The sequence below is a fragment of the Mustelus asterias genome, chromosome 5, assembly GCF_964213995.1.
Source record: "Mustelus asterias chromosome 5, sMusAst1.hap1.1, whole genome shotgun sequence".
Classification (NCBI taxonomy): domain Eukaryota; kingdom Metazoa; phylum Chordata; class Chondrichthyes; order Carcharhiniformes; family Triakidae; genus Mustelus; species Mustelus asterias.
The window spans coordinates 110,636,514-110,661,569 of record NC_135805.1 but is presented as its reverse complement, the minus strand read 5'-3'; the positions used below and the strand labels follow the sequence as shown (position 1 = coordinate 110,661,569).

Sequence of the window (25,056 nt, the reverse complement as noted above, 5' to 3'; positions counted from 1 at the left end):
CACGACTATCGATTAGGTTTGCAATGTGCATAGCGTTTGAGTACAACTAACCAATTAGAACATGTGCACGTCTACTTGGTTATAATATCCAATCAGTGTAAAGACATGTACATGCTATCGAGTCTAATTTACTGCTGCGAATCTACAACTTGTCCTTAACTTGTGTATCTCGATTATCCATCTCTGTCCTGTGTCCCATGTGTTCAATAAATTCTCTCAAGGATCATAACCCTACAGTGCAGGAGGCCATTCGGCCCACCGAGTCTACACCAACAACAATCCCACCTAGGCCTTATCCCCCGTAACCCCACATATTTACCCTGCTAATCCCTCTAACCTACGCATCCTGGGACACTAAGGGGCAATTTAGCATAGCCAATGCACCTAACCTGCACATCTTTGGAGTGTGGGAGGAAACCGGAGCACCCGGTTCAATAGACAAATTCTTACATGCGAGCTGTAAGTATTATCGCCTCCTTGCCATTATCTCCAGACCATTTAGTAGCAGAGCAATTCCACATTGTTTTTCCAGTCTTTGAGGACTAACACCTGTGATGTTCTGCCTGAGAATTAACGGCTTGAAATTTGTGTCCTTGAGTACTTCATCATAACTAGCAAGCAGCTTGAGAGATTTTCAACCAAACTGAATTTTTTAATCCTTTCACAAATGCTCCTGACACTGGATTCAACTTTTACCAGGAAGGTGTATTGTGCTAAATGTGAGCTGAACTGATGCTTTCATTAGAGTTAATGAAGAGAAGAAATCAGTTCCCCTTATTCATTCACAGGATGTGCACGTTGCTGGCAAAGCTAGCATTTATTGCCCTTTACTATCCTTGATAAAATTGTCATGAGCTTGGTTGAGTGCATTGTTAATAAGGCTAGTCTGTTTGAAAGTCCAAATGTAGTACACACATTTGGACCTAATTGCTGATGGCAATTTGAACTTTCCTAGAGGTACTAAACAGACACCATTATAGGTTTAGCACTTGAGTGCTGATTGGAAGTCATTTTCATGAAGCAATATATGTGGGGTCCTCACCAGACGTTCACTGTGTAAGGTCCTATCTTAGGGGTTGTGGGTTTAAAACAAAAGAAAGATGTGGGTTATACATGTAGATTCGAAGCAACAGTTTATTGAACCAGATGTTCTCTGCACATAACAGAAAATAAAACTAAGGCAGCCTGTGAACCACCCGATGACCTATGATCCAGTCATGTGGCCTGCTCTTGAAGTGGTTGTGCAACCACTTAAATATATAACACAATGTCTAAAGTTGGCTGGCCTTGAACCACCAGTCTGTGGGGTGAAGATGTCCACAGTGCCTTTGAGCAAAGCGCTCAGGATTTTTACTCAGTGGCGGAAAAGAAATTGCAATACAGCCAGGATGGTCGGGTGTAAGGGAGGAGGAGGAATGTGCTGGTGTTCCAACATATTGGTGGCTCTTGTCCATCTCGAGGTCACTAGTTTAAGACATGCTATTTATGAAGCCTTGATGAGATGCGACACTACTTCTTGTGTATGGTAAACATTGCAGCCAATGTGTGGCTATTATTGGGGATGGAAATTGAAAGTGGTGGAAGAGGTGCTGATCAGGTCGGCTGCTATTTCCTGCATTTTGATTTTGATTTATTATTGTCACGTGGATCAGCATACAGTAAAAAGTATTGTTTGTTGCACGTTATACAAAATATACCATTCAGAGAAAGAAATGAGAGTGTGTTACTGTCATAGCTAGGACGTAGAGAAAGATCAACTTAATGCAAGGTAGGTCCATTCAAAAGTCTGACAGCAGCAGGGAAGAAGCTGTTCTTGAGTCGGTTGGTACATGACCTCAGACTTTTGTATCTTTTTCCCAACGGAAGAAGGTGGAAGAGAGAATGTCCAGGGTGTGTGGGGTATTTAATTATGCTGGCTGCTTTGCTGAGGCAGCAAGAAGTGTTGACAAAGTCAACGGAGGAGAAGCTGGTTTGCGTGATGGATTGGGCTACATGCACAACCTTTTGTAGTTCCTTGCGGTCTTGGACAGAGCAGGAGCCATACCAAGCTGTGATACAACCAGAAAGAATGCTTTCTATGGTGCATCTGTAAAAGTTGGAGAGAGTCGTAGCTAACATGCCAAATGTTCTTAGTCTTCTGAGAAAGTAGAGGCGTTGGTGGGCTTTCTTTAGTGTCGACATGGGGGGACCAGGATAGGTTGTTGGTGATCTGGGCACCTAAAAACGTGAAGCTCTTGACCTTTTCTACTTCGTCCCTATTGATGTAGACAGGGGCATGTTCTCCTTTACGCTTCCTGAAATCAATCACAATCTCCTTCATTTTGTTGACATTGAGGGAGAGATTATTGTTGCCGAACCAGTTCACCAGATTCTCTATCTCATTCCTGTACTGTCTCGTCATTGTTTGAGATCTGACCCACTACGATGGTGTTGTCAGCAACTTTGAAGATCAAATTGGAGGGAAAATTGGCCACACAGTCATAGGTGTATTAGGAATATAGTAGGGGCTGAGAACACAGCCTTGTGGGGCACTGGTGTTGAGGATGGTCATGGATGATCACATGTTATTGAGCTAGAGTGGTTTTGGAAAAGCACTCATCTGGACAAGTGGAGATTATTCCATCACACCCCTGACTTGTGCCTTGCAGATGATGGAAAGGATTTGGGGAATCAAAGGGTAAGTCAGTTGCTGCACAATTCCCAGTCTCCGACCTATTGTTTTCTCAGAATTGTGTCCAGTCCAATTAAGTTTCTGGTTAATGGTGATGCCAAGCATATTGGTGGTGGGGATTTGCTGCTGGTAATAACATTGAGTGTCAGGTGGAGATGGTTAGATTCTCTGTTGGAATTTATCATTGTCTGACATTTAAATGGCAAAGAACATTTGTGCCACACATCAGACCATGCTTGGATGGTGGGGCATGCAGGCTTGGACTAAATTATCTGAGGAATTATGAATAATACTGAACACTGTGCAATCATCAGTTCTGTCCTTTTGTTGGAGGGAAGTTCGTTAGTGAAGCAGTCACTGCCCTACGGAACTCCTGCAGCAATGTTCTCAGGCATTTGTCTCCAATAACCACTACCATCTTTGTATCACGTACATATGACTCTGACCGGTGGGAAATTTTTGCAGTTTTCCACTGGCTTTACATGGGCAGTACTTAGTTAAATGTTACTTTGATTTCAAGGGCAGTCAGTCTCACCTCAGCTCTGGAATTGAGCTTTTTTTGAGGTTTGGAACAAGGCTGCAATACGGTGTGAAGTTGAGTGGTCTTCATGAAACTCAACTGAGCACAGGTGAGTAAGGGCAATGTACTATCAATGATACCTTACCTTCCACCATTTCTGATTATTGAAAATACATTGATGAGGTAGGAATTGGATTTGACCTTTTTGTGGACAGGACATTTTGAGTAAATGCTAGTGTCCTAGAACAGCTTGAGGACACCCAGGTGCGCTACCTCCCAACTGTAACCCACCTTTAGTGAGACATATCCAGGGATGGTGATGGACGAGTCTGAATAGGACTCTGCCAGGCTGTCATTTGCTTTGTCTGTAAGACAGCCTTCCCAATTTTGGTACACATTCCCAGTTAGTGAAGAACACTTTGGGGACGGTCAACAGGGCTGTTTGTGCCTTTGTCAATCAGAGTCCACTGCTTAGGTCTGTGCTGGGTGGCCTGTTTTATTATTACACCTTTTTGTAGTGATTTTATTCAACTGAGTGGCTTGCTTGGTCATTTCAGAGGGTAGTTACAAGTCAACCAAATTGCTGTGGGACTGGTGTCATATTTAGGTCAGGGTGGGTACCAACAGCAATATCATCTTCCCTAAAGCACATTAGTGAAACAGTTTGTTACCAGCATTCAGAAGCTGGCCGATAGTGAGGTGTCCAAATAGCCTCATCGTCACTGTTGCCGATCCTAGCTTTTGATTCCAGATTTATTTTGACAAAATGTATGCTGGGATTTGAACAAATGTTGTTTATTATTAGTGCCATAAGTTTGTACCCAAATAAAATAAGTAAATCTGTAAAATTAGTAAACAAAAATAAAACGTTCCTCAGTTATTTCCTGATGAATTGTACAAATTAAAACAATGGGAAGGCAAACATTTTGCTGGGGCATTGTGTAGAATTTAATTTTTTTGGCTGAGAAATTGAAGGTATTTCTTGCGGGCTTCAAATTCATCAGCTGGCCGATAGTGAGGTGTCCAAACTGGTTCTCCAACAAACAGCCTCATTACCTTCACATAATTCTGCAACATTAAAAAAAAATTCAGTTACCACATGATATACTGCTGTAAGCTACAAACCTGTTTTCAACTCGAAGGCTAGGATCTTGTGAAGTTTGATAACTTTGCTACATAAAAAGTAGCAGTACTCAAGAGGAATGATTCTGGGTGTTCATAGAGGTCTCAATCTTGGTCAGACCAACACAAAGACACTGAGAAGGACAACATTGGAGAAAAGATAATCAACTTCTTAATCCCTGGGCCCGTTAAATTTAAAAAAAAACAGCAAATTGAAGAGATCTGAGGACAGCTCCATTATCTGAAGACGCATGGTTGGAAGAAAAAAAGTAACATTGCCACTTATACCTTAAGTAAGTTTTACATCTATTGCTCTTTTTTTTGAGGGGGAGGCATGGAAAGTGATGTCAAATTCATCATTTTTGTTTTAAAAAAAAGCAACAGGCAGAGAAAGTTTCAGGAAGAACTTGGGAAGAAAGCAGCTATACAATATTAATTTCAGGCCACACTAGCAAAGATCTGACCAGATGCTGCACACCAGAGAGGCAAAACAGTTTGGACAAAGCCAGTTTCCACCCAACCCACGTTACATGTGAAAGAGGTTGTGTTTTCATTCTGTAATAAACAGGCACAGCACGTAAGCAGAACCTTGAAGACAGCCTACAAAGGGAAGATACTGCAGATACTAGAAATCTAAAACTGAAAACAGAAAATGCTGGAAATACTTTGCAGATCAAGCAGCATCAGTGAAGAGAAACAGAGCTAATGTTTCAGGTCAATCACCTTTCCTCAGAACTGGAAAATGTTAGATGCAAGCAGGTTTTAAGAAAGTAGACGAATGGGACATAGTGCAAGTTAGGACGTGGCCAGCAGGATTTTGGATTACCTCAAGTTTACAGAGGGGGAAAAACAAATATACTTAGTTGAAAGTGCAACAAATAAATCACTTTTCATCTGGAAGGCGTATTTGGGACCCCGGATGGTGGGAAGGCAAAAGCACAGGCATTGAGAATGATTTGCTATTCTTCTAGACTTGTCTCTTTTCGTTACATGCCCCATTATCCTTCCCTATTGCTCTGCACCATCATCCCCTGTGCCATTCCCTCCTAGTTTCCATCACAATCCTTCTCTTGTGTTCTTTCCGCCTCTTCCCACTTTCTCTGTACTTGCTTAAAACCAGTTTCACCCAAACTGGAAAAGACAAGAGATGACCTTCAATTGACCTGAAATTTAACTTTTTCGCCTCTCCACACAACTGTTGTCTGGCCTGTTGAGTGTTTCTAGCATTTTGTTTCTATTTTGAAACAGCTAACTATTTTCTAACATTTTTAAGCAAAAGCTCGTTATTTGACATGATTGGCAGGCTAGACTTGTATCCTCAGGAGTTTAGAAGAAGAGACGACTTGATTGAAACATACAAGATCCTGAGCTGTCTGGACAGGGTGGGATGTGTCGTCAAGTCACCTCCTGTGAGTAACCCATTTCAAATTACTGAAGAAGATGAATTTAAAAAAATAAACAGAACTATTCCCGAGTTATACTGCAGTAGTCAGTTTTAGTAAATTTAAAAAGCAATAAATTCAAACTTTGAAAAATATTCCTATTTGTGTTTTTAGGCAAAAAGTGTATTTAGCAGAAACTTCCAGTGATCCGATGATGGTTAATTCATGAGGGGGGGGGGGGCAGTTTGGTGAACCAGGCCTGCTTCCAGTGCCCCACTTTTTAAACTAATGCAAAAAAATTCAAAGAAACTTCATTTACGCTGTGTGTAATCTTCCCTAGAATTCCTCGGTCTTTTGTGTTGGACTGGGTTGGGCACAGTAAGAAGTCTCTCAACACCAGGTTAAAGTCCAACAGGATTATTTGGAATCATGAGTAACTCATCTGAGGAAAGAGCAGCGCATCCAAAAGCTCGTGATTCCAAATAATCCTGATGGACTTTAACCTGGTGTTGTGAGACTTCTTACTGTGCCCACCCCAGTCCAACACCGGCATCTCAACATCACCGGTCTTTTATGCCAGTTTCACTGAACGATGCCAAAGTAACCAGCGCAACAGAAATTCTACCGAAGGATATGGAACAATGTCTAATGGTAGGTTGTTTGCTAAGACCCTCAAGCCTGCTCCACCATTTATTAAAATCAGGTCAGATCCTTGACCTCAATTCCACTTGGCTGCCCGATCTCCATGTAAATGTTTGTTTATTAGTCACAAGTAAGGTTTACATTAATACTGCAATGAAGTTACTGTGAAATTCCCCTAGTTGCCACAGTCCGGTGCCTGTTCGGGTCAATGCGCTTAACCAGCACGTCTCTCAGAATGTGGGAGGAAACCGGGGCACCCGGAGGAAACCCACACAGAAATTGGGAGAACATGCAAACACTACACAGAAAATGACCCTAGCCAGGAATTGAACCCGGGTCCCTGGTGCTGTGAAGCAGCAGTGCTAACCACTGTGCCATCCACTGCCCTCAATTCTTTTTGTTATATCGACTATTTAAAGTAAAATTTCATCTTTTGATTTGAAGTATTATTTGCCTGTTAATTAAGTGTCTAATTTCCACATAAGCCACAACGAGGAAAAGATTGTTTCTTAACTTCATTTGCGGGTCATTCAGAAAATGTGATTGTTTTGCTTTACAGTTCCCCCCCACTGATAAATTATGAGCAGTGCTACCATTACAGATGGAGCTACTGTTCCCTTTTCTACTCCTTCCTGCCTTAGTGGGCTTGGGAGTAGCTTAGCTATACAGACCAGAAGTCTCAAATTTAATCTCTGATCTCGACAGATGGCTGAACTCAATGTGCTCATTGGATGGGGGCTTTTACAATGGAGCACAACTGGAGATGTGGTTTAGAAAAGCAAGGAAAATTAAGTGAGGTCTCTCATTTCTTATCCTTTCCAGTGACCCTTGCTGAAGATGTATGCGAGGACATTGCAGGAGAGTGGCCTGTTTCACCCAAATAGTCTGCTTACACAGTCAAGGATTACACATGATCGACTCAAACGAGGTACCAGAGGGGTACCAGCCCTTAGGTAGCCCATACTGCAATAAGGAGAAACCACCTTCGGGCATGGAAAGGAGAAAATTGGTGAGGAGGAGAAAGAAGAAGAAATTAAAGCAATCTATCTTCTGACACTCATTCAATAGGAGTTCTTAGTTTAGCAGCAAAGTAATATCTGGATCAAGTTGCAATTATCAGTGGAAATGAGTCTGAGCAGCCAGTCACTGTCCGGATGACTCAGAAGTTTCAAAATACCTCAACTCTCCCAATACTTTATCGTTGGTGTAAACCATGTAGTAAAGATCTTAATGCATATTGCAGGACAACACAGATTTCATGCACTTTAAATAGCTGCCAGCCAGGAGCTGTGAAATGTGAGCATTTCACTGTGAAATGAATATTTCTCAATTGCATTACTGATTTGCAGCTCCTTCCTACATACTAAATAACACATACAGATATTGGTGTTAGTAGCAAATATCCATAGAACCTCTACAGTGCAGAAAGGGGCCATTCAGCCCATTGAGTCTACACCGGCCCAGATCCTCCCCTCCACCCTATCCCCATGACCCCATGCATCTGCCATGACTAATCCACCTAACTGACATATCTTTGGACACCAAGGGCCAATTAGCATAGCCAACCCACCTAACCAGCACATCTTTGGACTGTGGGAGGAAATCAGAAGCACGGGGAGAATTGTGCAAACTCCACACAGACAGTCACCCAAGGCTGGAATCGAACTCAGGTCCCTGGTGCTGTGGGGCAGCAGTGCTAACCACTGTGCCAACTTATATAACAAGAGCCATGATCACTGTCACACAGGCGATTTGCTTTGGCCAGTATGTGGATCGACCTCACGACCTTGGCGTTATTAGCACCATGCTCTGATCAACGGAGCTAACCAGCCAGCGCTCCAAATGAGAACTCTGAAGGTTAAAGTGGAGAAGGAGTCCAGGTGGATAGTAGTCAGTCGGTCCTGCATGCTGGGTGTTGCAAAGCTCGGCACGGCTGTTTTATGTTCTCAGGCAACTGCTATCACCAACAGCATTAATATTACTAGTTTGAACTCTATGGTGATCGATGAAACTCAATAACGTTCTCAGCTCGAACTTACATTCTCATCCAGCGTGAATCGGTGATAGATCCCAGCAGGAAGCGTTATCATGTCTCCTTTTCTCATGGCAATTCGGATCCACTTGTCATCTTCATCTCGCACATCGAAGTATCCACTCCCACCAAGGATGTAGCGAATTTCTTCGTCCAAGTGAATGTGTTCTTGGAAAAAGGACTTAATCTGAAAAGAAAGTACACAGTTAATGTCAAAAACAATTTGCAGTGTGGTGGCAATTTGAGCATTATCGTTTTTTTTTAAATTCACTCTTGTTCATTTGCGAGTGTTTTACCATGCCAAAACATATACAAAAAAAAAACCGTCTCACAATTAGTGTCTGCTCAGTAAGGAGAATGAGACAGTCGGAATCATTATATTCGACAATCGGCTGAAAGGAGGGAGGCTGCAGTGCTGGACAGTGGCCCAGGGGAGTGGCCCATGTTATTCCTCCCCCAATAAAATGCTTGGTTTGCTGCACAGCAGTGGAGAAGTTGACCTAACGAACCCTTCAGGATTCACCGAGGAGAGGTCAGCTCAAACGTCAGTGAGGCCGTGATTCAAACTCAGCCAGGAATTGTCTGTGATTATATTTCTGCCATGTTCAGTCAGACACATTGATGTGCAGACAGCGTTCTCCAGGCTTGAGGTCTCCGTGCTAGGCAGTGCCGTCATTTTGCTTTAATTATTTTCTTCCAAAAATGCAGCTGCCACATTTTTGATGTGCTAAAGTATTCCTTTTGATTCAGAACAGCAATAACTTATTTTGGAGGGAGAACAACTTTTGACATCAAAGATCGAACAGGGTACCGAAAGCTTTAACCAATCAATCATCAGAATGGCAATTAACTGCTGCAATATTCAGATCATACAGCCCAGTGCTGCCGCCTGCTGACTGTACCGTCAAACAACAGGCTTTACAAAGACTAAGTATCGATTTCCAAAAACTACAGCATTTTATAAAATAAGACTTTCATTTTTATAACATTTTACTCGTGATTAGCATGCAACTAATTATGATTAGTGATGCAATGTGGCATCACTTTTCTGCATAGCGAGATCCCATTAAGCATCGATGAGATGAACGATCTACTAGGGGCTGCATGGTGGTACAGTGATTAGCATTGCTGCCTCACAGCGCCAGGGACCCAGGTTCAATTCCGACCTTGGGCGTCTGTGTGGAGTTTGCACATTCTCGCCGTGTCTACGTGGGTTTCCTCCGGGTGCTCTGGTTTCCTCCCATGCTCCAAAGATGTGTGGGTTAGGTTGGCCTCATAAGAACAGGATATGGCGCTCGACTCATCGATCAACAGTTCCGACGCGCCACAGCGAAAAACCGCACCGACCTCCTCAGAAGGCAAACACAGGACATGGTGGACAGAGTACCCTTTGTTGTCCAGTACTTCCCCGGAGCGGAGAAGCTACGGCATCTCCTCCGGAGCCTTCAACATGTCATTGAAGACGACGAACATCTCACCAAGGCCATCCCCACACCCCCACTTCTTGCCTTCAAACAACCGCACAACCTCAAACAGACCATTGTCCGCAGCAAACTACCCAGCCTTCAGGAGAACAGTGACCACGACACCACACAACCCTGCCACAGCAACCTCTGCAAGATGTGCCGGATCATCGACACGGATGCCATCATCTTACATGAGAACACCATCTACCAGGTACACGGTACCTACTCTTGCAACTCGGCTAACGTTGTCTACCTGATACGCTGCAGGAAAGGATGTCCCGAGGCATGGTACATTGGGGAAACCATGCAGACGCTACGACAACGGATGAATGAACACCGCTCGACAATCATCAGGCAAGACTGTTCTCTTCCTGTGGGGGAGCACTTCAGCAGTCACGGGCATTCAGCCTCGGATCTTCAGGTAAGCGTTCTCCAAGGCGGCCTTCATGACACACGACAGCGTAGACTCGCTGAGCAGAAACTGATAGCCAAGTTCTGCACACTTGAGGACGGCCTAAACCGGGATGTTGGATTTATGTCACATTATCAGTAACCCCCACAGCTTGCCTCCTGGACTTGCAGGCTGTCCTGTCTGGAGACAATACACATCTCTTTAACCTGTGCTTAATGCTCCCTCCACCCACATTGTCTGTATCTTTAAGATCTGGTTGGCTGTAGGGATTCGCATTCTAATCAGTATTCTGTAACTTGATTTTGTGTCTCTGTGCACTGTTTGAGAGCACATTTCCACTCCATCTGACGAAGGAGCAGCGCTCCGAAAGCTAATGGTATTTGCTACCAAATAAACCTGTTGGACTTTAACCTGGTGTTGTTAAAACTCTTATTAGGTTGACTAGCCATGCTCAATTGCCCCCTAGCGTCAGGGGGACTAGCAGGGTAAATATATGGGTTCACAGGGATAGGGCCTGAGTGGAATTGTTGTCGGTGCTGGCTTGATGGGCCGAATGGCCTCCTTCTGCACTGTATGGATTCTATTCCTTTTTAGATACAAGAATTTAAGGGGTGTATGTTGTCCTGGGCACCAGGAGCGCACTCTGTGCTTCGTTCAACAATACTCCTTTATACCTGCTTGAGCGAATGGACTTTGATTTAATGTCATGACTCAAACTATCTGGCAAATAATGTGGAAAAATGTGAAATTGTCTATTTTGGAAGGAAGAATTAAAAAAGCAGTTTATTAGCTAAATAGTAAGAGGTTGGAGAGCTGATGCAGAGGGATCTGGGTGTCCTTGCGCATGAATCGCAAAAAGTTAGTACAGAAGTACAACCAGTAGTTAGAAAAGCTAATAGATTATTGTTTACTGCAAGAGGAATTGAATATGCTTCAGTTATACAATCATAGTACCCCTACAGTGCAGAAGGCGGCGATTCGGCTTATCAAGCCTACATCGTGAAAATGAAAGCAGAGTCTTTAGATACTTTTAAGGCAGAAGTAAATGGATTATTGATAAGCAAAGGGGTGAAAGGTCACTGGGCTGTACAGGAATGTGGAGTTGAGGTTAAAATCAGATTGGCCATGATCTTGTTGAATGGCAGAACAGGTTCAAGAGACTGGAGTGGCCGACTCCTGCTCCTCATTCATATGCTTTGTATGAAAGACGTTTGCAGCACTGCCTCAGTACTGCATTGCAGTGTCAGTCTCGGAGATTGCGTATTCAATTCTGTTGAAGGGCCAAACTCCTGTGCTTCCAATTTAAAGGTAACAGCACTATCAACTGAGCTAATCTGGCATGTAAAGAAAGACTTGCATTTATAGCATCTTTCACTACCTCGGTACATCAAGGAAGTGCTTTTGAACTGTAATCACTGTTGTAACGTAGGAAATACGGCAGACAATCTGTGCACAGCAAGCTCCCACAAACAGCAACATGATAATAATCAGGTAATGTTTTATTTTAAGGCGACTGCGGAGCAGACTCGATGGGCCGAGTGGCCTAATTCTGCTCCAACGTCTTATGGTCTAAGGATAATTATTGGCAGAGACGCTGGGAAATGGTCTCCTGCTCTGCTTTGAAATAGCGTAGTAAGAAGTTTAACAACACCAGGTTAAAGTCCAACAGGTTTATTTGGTAACAAAAGCCACACAAGCTTTCGGAGCTGCAAGCCCCTTCTTCAGGTGAGTGGGAATTCTGTTCACAAACAGGGCATATAAAGACACAGACTCAATTTACGCTCGACAATCACCAGGCAAGACTGTTCTCTTCCTGTTGGGGAGCACTTCAGCGGTCACGGGCATTCGGCCTCTGATATTCGGGTAAGCGTTCTCCAAGGCGGCCTTCGCGACACACGATGGCGCAGAGTCGCTGAGCAGAAACTGATAGCCAAGTTCCGCACACACGAGGACGGCCTCAACCGGGATATTGGGTTCATGTCACACTATCTGTAACCCCCCACAGAGTTTCACTGGCTGTCTTGTCTGGAGACAATACACATCTTTTTAGCCTGTCTTGATGCTCTCTCCACTCACATTGTTTTGTTTCTTAAAGACTTGATTAGTTGTAAGTATTCGCATTCCAACCATTATTCATGTAAATTGAGTCTGTGTCTTTATATGCCCTGTTTGTGAACAGAATTCCCACTCACCTGAAGAAGGGGCTTGCAGCTCCGAAAGCTTGTGTGGCTTTTTTGCTACCAAATAAACCTGTTGGACTTTAACCTGGTGTTGTTAAACTTCTTACTGTGTTTACCCCAGTCCAACGCCGGCATCTCCACATCTTGAAATAGCGTCACAGGATCCATGCATCCAGCTGAGATGGCAGACTCAGATTCTCAGTTTAAAAACTCGTTTGCAAGACAATACCTTCAACACTGCAATCTTCCCTCCATACTGGTATACCAGCCCTAAGATAAAGGCAAAATACAGTGGATGCTGGCATCTGAAACAAAAACAGAAAATACCAGAGAAACTCAGCAGGTCTGACAACATCTGTGGAGAGAGAATAGAGCCAACGTTTTGAGTTTGGATGACCCTTCGTCAGCTCTGCTGTTGACTCACAACGTTGGCTCCATTGTCCCTCCACGGATGTTGTCAGACTTGCTGGGTTTCTCCAGCCTTTTCTGTTTTTATACCAGCCCAAAGCATCTGTTCAAGTCGCTGGAGGGAGGCTGAAACCCACAACCTACTGACCCAGGAAATGGAGTGCTACCATTGGGCCACTGCACTCATACTATCCTTCAGAAACTGGCTGACAACTTACTTATATCAAAAGCAATTCAGAGATGCAAAGCAGAAAGTAAACAATTACCTTTTCCTCATAATTTGGCATTGTATCTTTGTGTACATTTATGATATCCATCCAGGAGTAATTCCTCTCTTTGCGGATCTTCTCGAGCTCCGGATCATTCTCATATTTTTCCGCATCCATCTGCAGAGCGAGAACATAGAATGTGTCACACAATGACAAACTGCGGGGGGGCCGACAATCGGTACTTTAAAAAATACTCAAAATGCATCTGCAACAAAGGGAAAAATAAATGATGGCCCAAATCCTATTTGATGAAGTCTTTTTGAAAGGAAGAGTTTATAAGGTTTTCTTTGATGCTCTGTAATGTCACGAACATTACAAACATTGCAGATTAGTAACTAAACTACAAGTGCAAGGTCTTGAAGAATTATGATTTCGAGTTTCACCATGAAATCTAATTGATGTTATCTTAGCATAAACTAATTGCATCTGATTAATTACAAGACAGAATGTTTTTTTAAGCATACTCTACCAATATCTATTGTCACTTTTTCATCCAAGTTTTTTTTTACTTTCTTCATTTTTCAATTATTTCTATGTTCTTTATTTTTTAAGTGGACTGATTTTTGACCACCAAGCAAGAGGTCATGCAGAAATGCCAAACTCTTAAATCTTTTTAAATGATATTAATTGGCTGGGGAACATTTATGTAGATGAAGCAAGTTCTGCGACTGAAGCATATTACAGCGTCATACTTGGCAGGGGAACAATGATAATCTTCTTGAGATTACATCCTTAGAACTAAGCAGTTTGCAATATGTTCTCTAGGGCTGCTTTCACTTTTTTTATTCTTTCGCGGGACATGGGTGTCACTGGCTGTGCCAGCATTTACTGCCCATCCCTGGTTGCCCTTGTTCAGAGGACAGTTGAGAATCAGCCAGCTGTGGCTGTGGAATCACATGTAGGCCAGACCAGGTAAGGTCTTCCTTAAAGGACATTAGTGAACCAGATAGGTTTTCCCGACCATCGACAATGGTTTCATGGTCATCAGTAGATTCTTAATTCCAGATTTTGTTTTATTGAATTCAAATTCCATCATGTGCTGTGGCAGGATTTGAACCCGGGCCCCCAGAACATTAGTTGAGTTTCTGGATTAATTGTCTAGCGATAATACTACTAGGCCATCGCCTTCCCTACTTACAATGCTTTTTGTGATAACCTATTACAGCCTGGTTTGACGCATTTGCTTTCCAGTATTTCTTTCCACTTTTTTTTTTAAGTGTTTCCTCTTTCCATGTCTGTAGTAATGCCTATTTCTTATCGTGGGTCGCCACTCTGCTATTATCAGTCACTGGCATATTGTAAGAATGGAGACCATGCTGAATGGAGGTCTGAGTACATGATTCTTCCTGCCAGAGTCTTCATAATTTGTTTTATTAAATTCTTTCATGGAATATGGGCATCACTGGTAAGGCTAGCATTTGTTTGCCAATCCCCATTGCCCTTGAAAGCAATTAAGAGTCAACCACACTGCTGTGGGCATGTAAGTCAAACCAGGTAAGGAAGGCAGATATCCTCCTAAAAGGCTAGATGGATTTTTACAACAATCGATGATAGATTCATGGTCACCATGACTGAGACTAACTTTCAATTCCATGTTTTATTCATTTAATTTAAATCCTACTAGCTCCTGTGGTGGGATTTGAATCCATGTCTCCAAAGCATTAACCTGAGCCTCTGGATTACCAATCCAGTGATATTACTACTATGTCATCGTCTTCTCAGTTCCCTGCAGCCACATTGTGAATATTGTGCTCACAAGAACAAAGACACAGAAGCATGATGATCTTGGGTTGATATCCAAGAGGAGGTTGTCAAATTATTGACAGAGTCCAGAGACGAAGAAGTCCTGAAGAGGTGCCTCTCTTGAAAAGATCACAAATTCTTTGGACTTTTGGACACTGTCACATCAAATTATGTTTAGAGAGGGTTACAGCATGAAGAAGGAATAGTAGTGGCAGTTATTACTTAACAACTGGAAGCCTTGTAAGGTAGAAAACTTTTAAGTCTCAGCTTTAGCTGGAATTTGTTGGCAGGATACTTGGGAATGAACATTTCTCAACTCTACCAGGAGAAGCTGGACAGGACAATAGAGTTGCAAATATACAGGTTTTCTAATGAACAAGTTACATTCTAGATAACCTGGGAAATGGGACATAATGAATGTTTCAGAGGACTGAAGTTAATTAAACAAAACCAAGATATTGTTCAGAAGAATTTATGGAAGAGTAAACAAAGTGTTCTGAGTTAAAGAGACAATTGCAGTAGCTAGATTTAAAAGTGGAACAGCAGACTTCAGAGGTAAATCAAATGGTTGGTGCTATTTTACTGGAATCTAGGAATTGAGAGTTAAAGCAATTGTAAACAGTTTGTACAGCAATCCAGACAAAGAAATACTAAAAGGGGTGGTGTGAAATCCTGGATTGGATTTGCTGTTAAAAGTGGAGTGGAAGCTTTGTTTAGAATTGTCATTTGGAAAACCTGGACTGACTTTCGGAATGCAAACCGCTAATAGAAAGCATTATTGTGAACAAAAAAATATTGAGCATGCTTTTGGGAGTGAAGTTTGGAAGCTGTCATGTGACAATCATCTGTGGGGTTCTGAGGAGAAATCCACAGACACTAACTTGGGTTCAGGGTGGAGTGTGTTTATGTGACCACAGCCAATCTGTGTGCTTAAAGGGATTTTGTGTTACTGAGACCATTGTAGCTTAAGATAAACTTTGTAATCAGTGTTAATCTTAAAATTTGTGTGTATTTGTTAAGCTAAGGGAGGAGTAAATGAGTATTTTATCATAATCCTATCATTTCACATTTAACAAATGTTTTTTTTCTTGTTTGTTAAAACTAATTAGTGGTCTTGTGACTCTGTTCCTCCATGTTCCAATAAAAAGTGTTACAATATTTTGGGGTAGGGTTCCATTCTGGGATTTTCCCATACAATTAGAACATCAATTGGGATCTAACAGATGTATCGATACCACTGTGGACAGATGCAAGTAGCTAGTGCACTGTACTTATAGAAATACATTCTCATCTTCATACTAACGATGCCCTCCATTGTGGCAGATTGTACTATTATAATGCCAACTGGGATAGATGCAGAACAGATCTAACACCATAAAACTGGACATCCATGAAGCACTATGGACTGTCAGCAGCTATATAACTGCATAGTACAATCTGAACCCTCATGATCCAGCATATCCCTCTCTCCTCCATCAAACCAGATGGCCAATCCTGGTTCAGTGAGGAGTGTAGTAGGCAAGACCACAAGCAATCTCAGACTTAACTAAAACTGAGGTGTCAACCTGGTGAAACATTATGCATGCTAAACAGTGGCCAGTGTATCTATAAGAGCTAACCTATCCCACAACCAATGGTACGAAGGTAGACAGCATTGTAAACAGTGAACAGTTTTGGGCACGAGACCTAGGAAGGATATGTCTCAGAGAGAGAGAGAAAGTGCAGAATAGATTTATTAGAATGATACTTGGATTCCAAGGGTTAAATAACAGGGAGAGATTGCACAAAATAGAGTTGTCTTGCCTGCAATTTAGAAAGGTGAGGACTGCTTTGATCAAAGTTTATAAAATATTAAAGGGAACAGGTAGGGTGGATTGGGAGAAACTCTTTCTGCTGGTTAGAAAGTCTAGGATTAGGGGGTGATACATTACTAGGGCTGTACTGCAGATCCCTAATTGTGAGCGAAAATCTAAATGAACAGATCTGTGAAAATGAAGAACAAAGTTGTTGTTCTCAGATATTTTAATTACTCGCTCCTTGTCCCAGTCATGTAAAAGTAACAGAATTCTAAAAGATGCAAAGAATTCTCACAGATGAGCAGAACTCCGTCCTCATGTACTTTTACATATTTGCAACAGGACAGACAATGCTAGATCTAGTTGAGAAAAATTAAATAGATCGAGTAGATTACTTAATTGTGGATGAGTACCTTGGATGTAGTGACTATGTGACAATTTTGATTTGATTTGATTTATTATTGTCACATGTATTAACATACAGTGAAAAGTATTGTTTCTTGCGCAGACAAAACATACCGTTCATAGAGAAGGAAACGAGAGAGTGTAGAATGTACTATTACAGTCATAGCTAGGGTGTGGAGAAAGATCAACTTAATGCAAGGTAAATCCATTCAAAAGTCTGACAGCAGCGGGGAAGAAGCTGTTCTTGAGTCGGTTGGTACATGAACTCAGACTTTTGTATCTTTTTCCTGAAGGAAGAAGGTGGAAGAGAGAATGTCCGGGGTGCGTGGGGTCCTTAATTATGCTGGCTGCTTTGCCGAGGTAGCGGGAAGTGTAGACAGAGTCAATGGATGGGAAGCTGGTTTGCGTGATGGACTGGGCTACATTCACGATCTTTTGTAATTTATTGCAGTCTTGGACAGAGCAGGAGCCATACCAAGCTGTGATACAACCAGAAAGAATGCTTTCTATGGTGCATCTGTAAAAGTTGGTGAGAGTCGTAGCTGACAGGCCAAATTTCCTTAGTCTTCTGAGAAAGTAGCGGCATTGATGGGCTTTCTTAACTATAGTGTTGGCATGAGGGGACCAGGACTAGGACAATGGAGATAGGAAAGAAGTTAATGCAAAAGCAAGGGTACCAGATTGGAATGGAGCAGAAACAGCAAGAGTGAGTAACTAGAGTGAGGTGAAGAGAGAAATTGGCACACAAGACTAGAGGTTAACAGTGGGATTTTTGTTTGTGTGTATATATACATATATATATATATATATACACACACATATATGTATATATAGTAAATACATATATAAAGGGAGACTGCTAAACTAAAATTGAAGAGGAGTGGACATGTGATTTCTGTAACAAGGAAGCAAGAAACAGCAAGAGAATGGAGCACAATAGGCAGAAGTCGACTGTTTCTAGTGACTGATGGATCTTGAAAAAGAGGACATGGATATATTAAATACAAGACATCTGGGAGAGTCAGTAGGAGAATATTTACTTTACATACACTGAGGGTTCAGACTGCAGAATGAACACCATGGACCTGAAGTGGAGACCATGTCAACATTTAAGAACAGACTTGAATGTGTGGTTGAAGGAAAGGGAAAAAGAGGAGAAAACATACACATAGGATTAGGATCACAGCTCGTGTGTAGGATAAGTACCTAAAATACTTGCATACCATAGGCTGGGTCAAACTCAGGAAACCAACCAAAGACATGACAACAGGTTCTTACATTTAACCTGCCAAAACCTAGCACGACCTCGTCACGACCTCCCTCAATCCATCCATCTTGTCAGCTTGCTTTTAGAACCTCCAGTGTAGGGTGGTCTGCAATTTCCTCCATTAATATATTATTAAGAATAAAAACTCCCATTGTCTTAAGCCCCTTAAACAAACTTCATTCTCCAGCCATGGGTTACATTTCTCTCCCCAGTCTCTATCTCAGGCAAAACAATATTGTTCGCAACCTTGTTATCTTGAGCTGGGCCCCTGAACCCATAGCCTCCCATTACAAAGATTACCTCCATCCTCTATCTCTGCCATTTCCACAGTCCATCTGTTGCTGAAACCCTCATACATGCTTTTATTCACCTCGATGCGATCCCATCTTTGATCCTCCTTAAATTTGAGCTCATCCAAAACTCTGCTGCCCATGTTGCACTGAAGTATCAGTCCCCCATATACTCATTAAAAAAAATCTACTTTCTCTTGGTCTGACAATACCTTGATCTCAAAACTCTCATTCGCAAATCCAAAATCATAGAATGGTTACAGTACAGAAGGAGGCTAAATCAACCCATCCTATCTGTGCCTGCTCTTTGCAAAAGCTAGTCTCAATCTCCCATCCTTTTCCTGTAGCCTGGATCCAGCCTTATCCTGGATATTTTTCCAGGATAAATATCTGAAGTATAAATACTTCAGATATTTATCCAATTCCTTTTCCAAAATCACAAGTGAATCTGATTTCACCACACTCTCAGACACTGCATTCCAAATCCTAACCGCACACAACGTGATTTCCTCATGTCGCCTTTGGTTCTTTTTGTCATTCACTTTAAACCTCTGTTCTCTGGTTCCTGATCCTTCCACAAGTGGGAGCAGTTTCTCTCTCTCTGCTTCAAGCCCTTCATGATTTTGAATACCTCCACCAAATCTGCTCCTCTCCAAGGAGACAAGCTTAGTTTGCTTCTCCGATCTATCTGCATAGCTGAAGCGTATTCCTCCTGGAACTATTCAAATCTTTTCTGCACCCTCTGTTATATTATCCGAGTTAGAAACAATATTGTTATGCACATACCTGTATACTTAAATGCACTATGCACACACATGTATGCAATATGCACACACAAGCAGAAATGTAGTACACTGAGTGGCTGGAAACTCAGTAAAACCCCTTGGGCTGTATTTCTGATATGTAATTAATTTTTAAAATATTAACTAATTATAAATGCAGTGTATAACAATATTAGAAGAAACTGATTGTCAACTTTGAATGTGATGAAATGTACTTTCATAAATTTTATAATCATATATATTTTGGGGGGAAATTGAGGGTACAGTAAAGGCAGGAGTTTATGCTATGTTTATATTTATCTCAGGAACCTTCAGCACTTTTGTTAACTCCCAGGATAGCATTTCAGATTGTAGAAGTTGTGGGGGGGGGGGGGGGGGTGGGGGGGGAGATGAAATGATCCAATATTCAGACATGCAGAAAGTTCAGGGGATTGGCAGGTATGATGTGTGAATGGTTGGTGACTTTGTTGGCAGACTTGTCAAGACACTGATTGGGAGCAGTCCCTTGGCCTTTAAAAAGCAGCCACGATGTGGAGATTCCGGCGTTGGACTGGGGTGGGCACAGTAAGAGGTCACACAACACCACGTCCAACAGGCTTATTTGGAATCACAAGCTTTCGGAGCGATTCCAAATAAACCTGTTGGACTTTAACCGGTGTTGTGAAACATGTTATTTTAAAAAGCAAATTTGAGGGGAAAAAATACTTATGGAAATTACTTATGGCAGCATATATACATGCAGGTATATATTATATACACACCCATGTATGTGCACATAAGCATAAATGTAGTACACTGAGGGGCTGGAAACTCGGTAAAACCTCTCTACCACTAATAGGGACAGTAAGTCTCACAACACCAGGTTAAAGTTATTTGGAATCACAGAGTGCTGCTCCTTCAGGTCCCCACTCACCTGATGAAGGAGCAGCGCTCCAAAAGCTCGTGATTCCAAATAAACCTGTTGGACTTCAACCTGGTATTGTGAGACTTCTTACTGTGTCCATCCCAGCCGCCATCTCCACATCATCACCAATCGGAAACGTGAGCTGGGATTGGACCGAAGTGGGACAGGTTAGTTTTACCCGACTGTGTCAAATAAGATAGCATGAAAGATAGAGACTTTCCTTTGCAACTGAGTAGTGAGAATTTTCGAGCCGCTCACACTGGGCTGGAGTGCTGGCCTCACCTGCCAGTACAAGATGCCGTGTCGTTCCAGCTCCTCCCCAGTCACCGCAACATTGGGCTGCCGCTTGTGAGGCTTCCGCTGATCATCAGCCGAGTCGTCCATGTACCAGGCTTCCATTCCGGGGGCTGGCTCCACTTCAGCAGCTTCCCTGGTTGACGAGGATAGTTTTTGAAATGATGTCCCTGCTGCAATGAATTGGACAGATCACAAACTCTGCAAAGTGAAAAGGGGGCAACTTAGTGAAACTGTACTGCACTCTGGCCTAATAAACACATCATCGGTGTTGCTTGTTTCAATTCGGTTAGTCTTTGTTTAAAGCACTTCTTTAGAGAAGTACTGCAATACAATTGTTTGTCAGGTAAAACTTTTTAAAGTTATGAGTGTTTGCTATATGGTCAAGAGGATTTTTAAAAAGTTGCAACCCTCACCTTTGCACAGGCTCTTTGCTTTTGCAACATGAGTCAGGCCTCAAAGATCTCATAGACCACGCCTACCAAAACTCAGCATTTAAAGGGACCTCACAGTTATTAGAATTCAATCCGAGTCCCACTGCAGCCACTGTTACCTCGGAGCTTACTCCCACCCTCCCAAATCTGCAGCTGGGCAAGGGTCAGGAGCCAGAATTTGGGGAGTCCTGGTGTGCACCACACTCTTAGGTGAGTTGGGAATGAAACAGTGATTCTGCAACGAGTCCAGACCGGAAAACTCTCTGGGGGGGGTTTGCAGGTCTTGCAGCTCAGACAGAAAGCAAGATCCATATTTACATATTAGCAGGACTGACAGCATCTGTGGAGAGAGAATAGAGCCAACTCACCCAGACTCGAAACATTGGCTCTATTCTCTCTCCACAGATGTTGTCAGATCTGTTGAGATTTTCCAGCATTTTCTGTTTTTGTTTCAGATTCCAGCATCCGCAATATTTTGCCTTTACCTGTGTTTACATAGCGTCTTTCACAATCACTCAACGGCTCTAAATGCTAAATGACCAATTAGATACTTCTGGGGTGCATTGACTGTTGCAATGTCGGGAAAGCTGCAGCCAACCAGTGCATAGAAAACTCCCCCAAACAGCAATGTGATCACAAACAGATAATGAATGACCCATCTTCCAGTGTGTACAGCAGCAAAATCTGGACCTAAGTCCTTGTTGCGTATGGAGACCCAATGGCAGCCCTGGTGTGCGCACACATGCTGAAATTACCTGGGAAGTTTAAACTTCCAATGTGCTGATTGGGGAACCCTCTCTGAAAGCCTCCCATCCTGAGCTCAGGATCAGACGCTTGGGCCAAATACCCTAGATTTACCCAGACACCTATGCTGGAAATGTGACACTGGTTAATGCCTGGTCTAACTCAAATAATTAGCCAGCAGAACTGAACTGAGCACCACAACCAATGTCCCCCTACCCAACCAGCCACCACCTCTTCCCCCACTCACTCACCCACCAATCCACTTAAAAATGTACCTGAATACAGCAGCTAGTGATGTAAAAATGGGCATGTCCACTCCCTCAATTACCACTCCTGTGTTCACTGGACTTACCCTCGAGAGGCTGCGCTGGATATCCCAGCTGAAATGGGCAGTGCCATTGAGATGAAGATATTTTTGCAGGCAGTGGTGATGAGCCCAGCATTGCCACTGATCTGAAGATCTTGTTATTCTATTTATGTCATTTGATTAAGGCCAAGGGTAACTCTGCTCTTCTTCAAAATAGTGCCATGGGATCTTTTACCTCTGCCAGAGAGGACAGGCAAGGCCTCGCTTTAGCATCTGATCTAAAAGACAGTGCAGCACTCCTTTAATGCAGCACCTGATTTTTGTCCAGTACTCCTGGGCTGGATCTTCAACCCACAATCTTCTGACTCAAAGATTCTACCAACTGAAACACAGCTGACATCAATACAAATCATTCTGCTGTATCAAGACATGGAGCTATGTTTGGAGCACATTCCTCTTACCATCAGAGTGGTCAGCTCTGATGGGAGGCATTTTGCTGCCTCACAGCGCCAGGGACCTGGGTTCAAATCCAGCATTGGGTCACCGTCTGTGGAGTTTGCACATTCTCCCCATGCCCTATGGGTTTCCTGCGGATGCTCCAGTTTCCTCCCATAGCCCAAAGATGTGCAGGTTAGATGGATTAGCAGGTTAAATGTATGGGGGTTACAGGATAGGGCAAGGGGATGGGCCTAGGTAAGATGCTGTTTTGGAGACTCAGTGTAGACTCAATGGACCAAATGGCCTCCTTCTGCACTGTTGGGATTCTATGACTCGATGATTCTGAAGGCTTGATTGTAATCACGCAATCACTACAAATGTTATGGAGTTCTCTGCAGTTGAGTATTTTTGCTCCCAGTTTAACAACAGCATATTCCAAGAGTCAGGAGGATACCAGAATGCAAGGGAAGAGGAGATCCGAGGGCAGGAAAGAGTGGAGACCAAGGCCAGAGGCTCCTCTGAACATCAGGTGGGGAATACACTGTGATGAAAAATTTAAGAACTGATTTCCTGAGCTGCTGGAGCTACATCTCAGGGAGGACCATCCCCCAAACGTGGGAAATTCTCTGGAATTGGAAGGGGTGGGAACGCAATTTCAAATTCTCCCACTTACGTGGTAGAAGCCATTACATATTATGATTCCAAACTCATCTGAATTATGCTATGGAGTAGGATTCTAATAGGAACACCAAAGCAATTATCCAGCTTCTCAAAAGTTATGAGTGTACCCAGTATATCTCCTTCAAAGGCTTCTCTTTGTGCTTTGTACAATGAACAGTTTCCCAAGAAAATATCCTTGGCCTTCTCTTCTGCCTCCCCCAGCAATATCATCCACATACACATGATCAACTTCGATATTTATACGAATGCCACTCATCAGTAATTTTCCACAATTTCTCCTTGATCCCTCACGTTCAAATTTCCCCTCTCCCTTTCCTCAGTCTCTCTGTCCTCAGTCTTCCCACTCCTCTCACTCATGGGTGGCTGCTTGGTTTTTGGGACTTTTCATACAACAGATGTTATCTGAAACCATGGGTGAAAATACTCAATTAAAGAAAACCTATCCAAATGTAATGGGGGCATTTGTAGATATCACACAGAAAAATATAAATATTTACAGCACAGGAGGCCACTGGACCCATCATGTTGGTGCTGGGCAGATGGTCAGACCATCACGTGATTGAACCTTCAGTAATACCTCTGATTAGAGTTGATTATTTCCACTTCAATTGCAGTCAATCACAAATTTCATTTATATAGTGCTTTTAAATAGAAAAATATTCCAAGTTATATTTTTGTTCTCCTTTCCTCCCAACCTGCACTTTCTATCAACGTTGTCTAAAACTCAGCTGTCTACATCCTTCCCGAAGCTCCACTTGTTCATCGCCCCTTCCTGGCTGACCTGTGTTATAGCTCTCAGCCCCCGGGGCATTGAATTTAAAATACTTACCTCACCTTCAAATTCCATAATCTTCTCACAAACCCTATCTTTGCATCCTCCTCCAGACTGATATCCTCTCCTGTATCTTTTACTCCTCTGAGGCTGGCTGTCCTATTGTGCAGCACGTGTTCCCTTCACTCCACAGTTATTGACAGTTTTCAGCTGAACTTTCTGAAATTCTCCCTCAAACCTTTCTGCCTCTCAACTTTTCTCTTCACCTTCTCGAAATCTTATCTTTTCAACTAAGCTTTTGGTCAACTTTTCTAACTTTCTGTTTCTTGATCCCACTCATTTGTTATTTATCTACTTAAATATGTTACATAAATGCAGGTAGTTACAGATATAATGAGTCAGGTGAGCAGAATAGACTTTGTGAACAGTCAGCATAAGCAACAAATTGCTACATTAAAGGATGTAGCCAGTTTAGTTTATATACCAGTTTAATATAGCTGGACAAGATGATTCCTTAGTATCACACAATGTGCAGGTTATGTGGATTGGTCATGCTAAATTGTCCCTTGGTATCCCAAGATGTGTAGGTTAGATGGATTAGCGGGATAAATATGGGATAGGGCAGGGGATGGTCCTGGGTAAGATGCTCTGTCGGAAAGTCAGTGCAAACAAGGCTGAAGCATTTGCAACCACCATCAGCCAGAATTGCAGGGCAGTTGATACATCACAGCCTCCTTCTGTTTCCCCCAGCATTACGGTTGCCAACCTTCAGCCAATTTAATTCACCCCTTGTAAAATTAAGAAACAACTGAAGCCATTCTAAATGCTCTAACATTCTGTCAGTAGTACTGAGGACCTGTCCTCCAGAACAAGCTGTGTCTATAACCAAGCTGTTCCATTCCATTACTGGTATCTACACAACAATGTGGAAATTACCCTTTCCCTTCTTAGGCAGTCCCTCAGGATTTAAGATGACTTGTTTCCACTCTGGTTTGATAGGTTTTGAGCTGGCTGATAAATCCAATGCGCAATCTGCAGACTCTGCGCCATGTGGGCCAGGTTGTACACTTGTAGATGCAGATGGTTTCTAGATGT

At 42.6% G+C, this 25,056-nt stretch overlaps 1 protein-coding gene across 1 annotated transcript; it reads right to left on the bottom strand.

Moving 5' to 3' along the window:
* Positions 1 to 3,970: 3,970 nt before the first annotated feature.
* adi1 (acireductone dioxygenase 1) lies at positions 3,971 to 21,269 on the bottom strand. Its single transcript, XM_078213207.1, has 5 exons — positions 21,002 to 21,269; positions 20,574 to 20,786; positions 13,102 to 13,221; positions 8,377 to 8,556; positions 3,971 to 4,259 (listed from the first exon to the last, which is right to left on the bottom strand). Exons 2-5 carry the CDS (start codon positions 20,688 to 20,690, stop codon positions 4,140 to 4,142), a joined length of 537 nt encoding a protein of 178 aa, XP_078069333.1. The 5' UTR covers positions 20,691 to 20,786; positions 21,002 to 21,269; the 3' UTR covers positions 3,971 to 4,139.
* Positions 21,270 to 25,056: the final 3,787 nt, after the last annotated feature.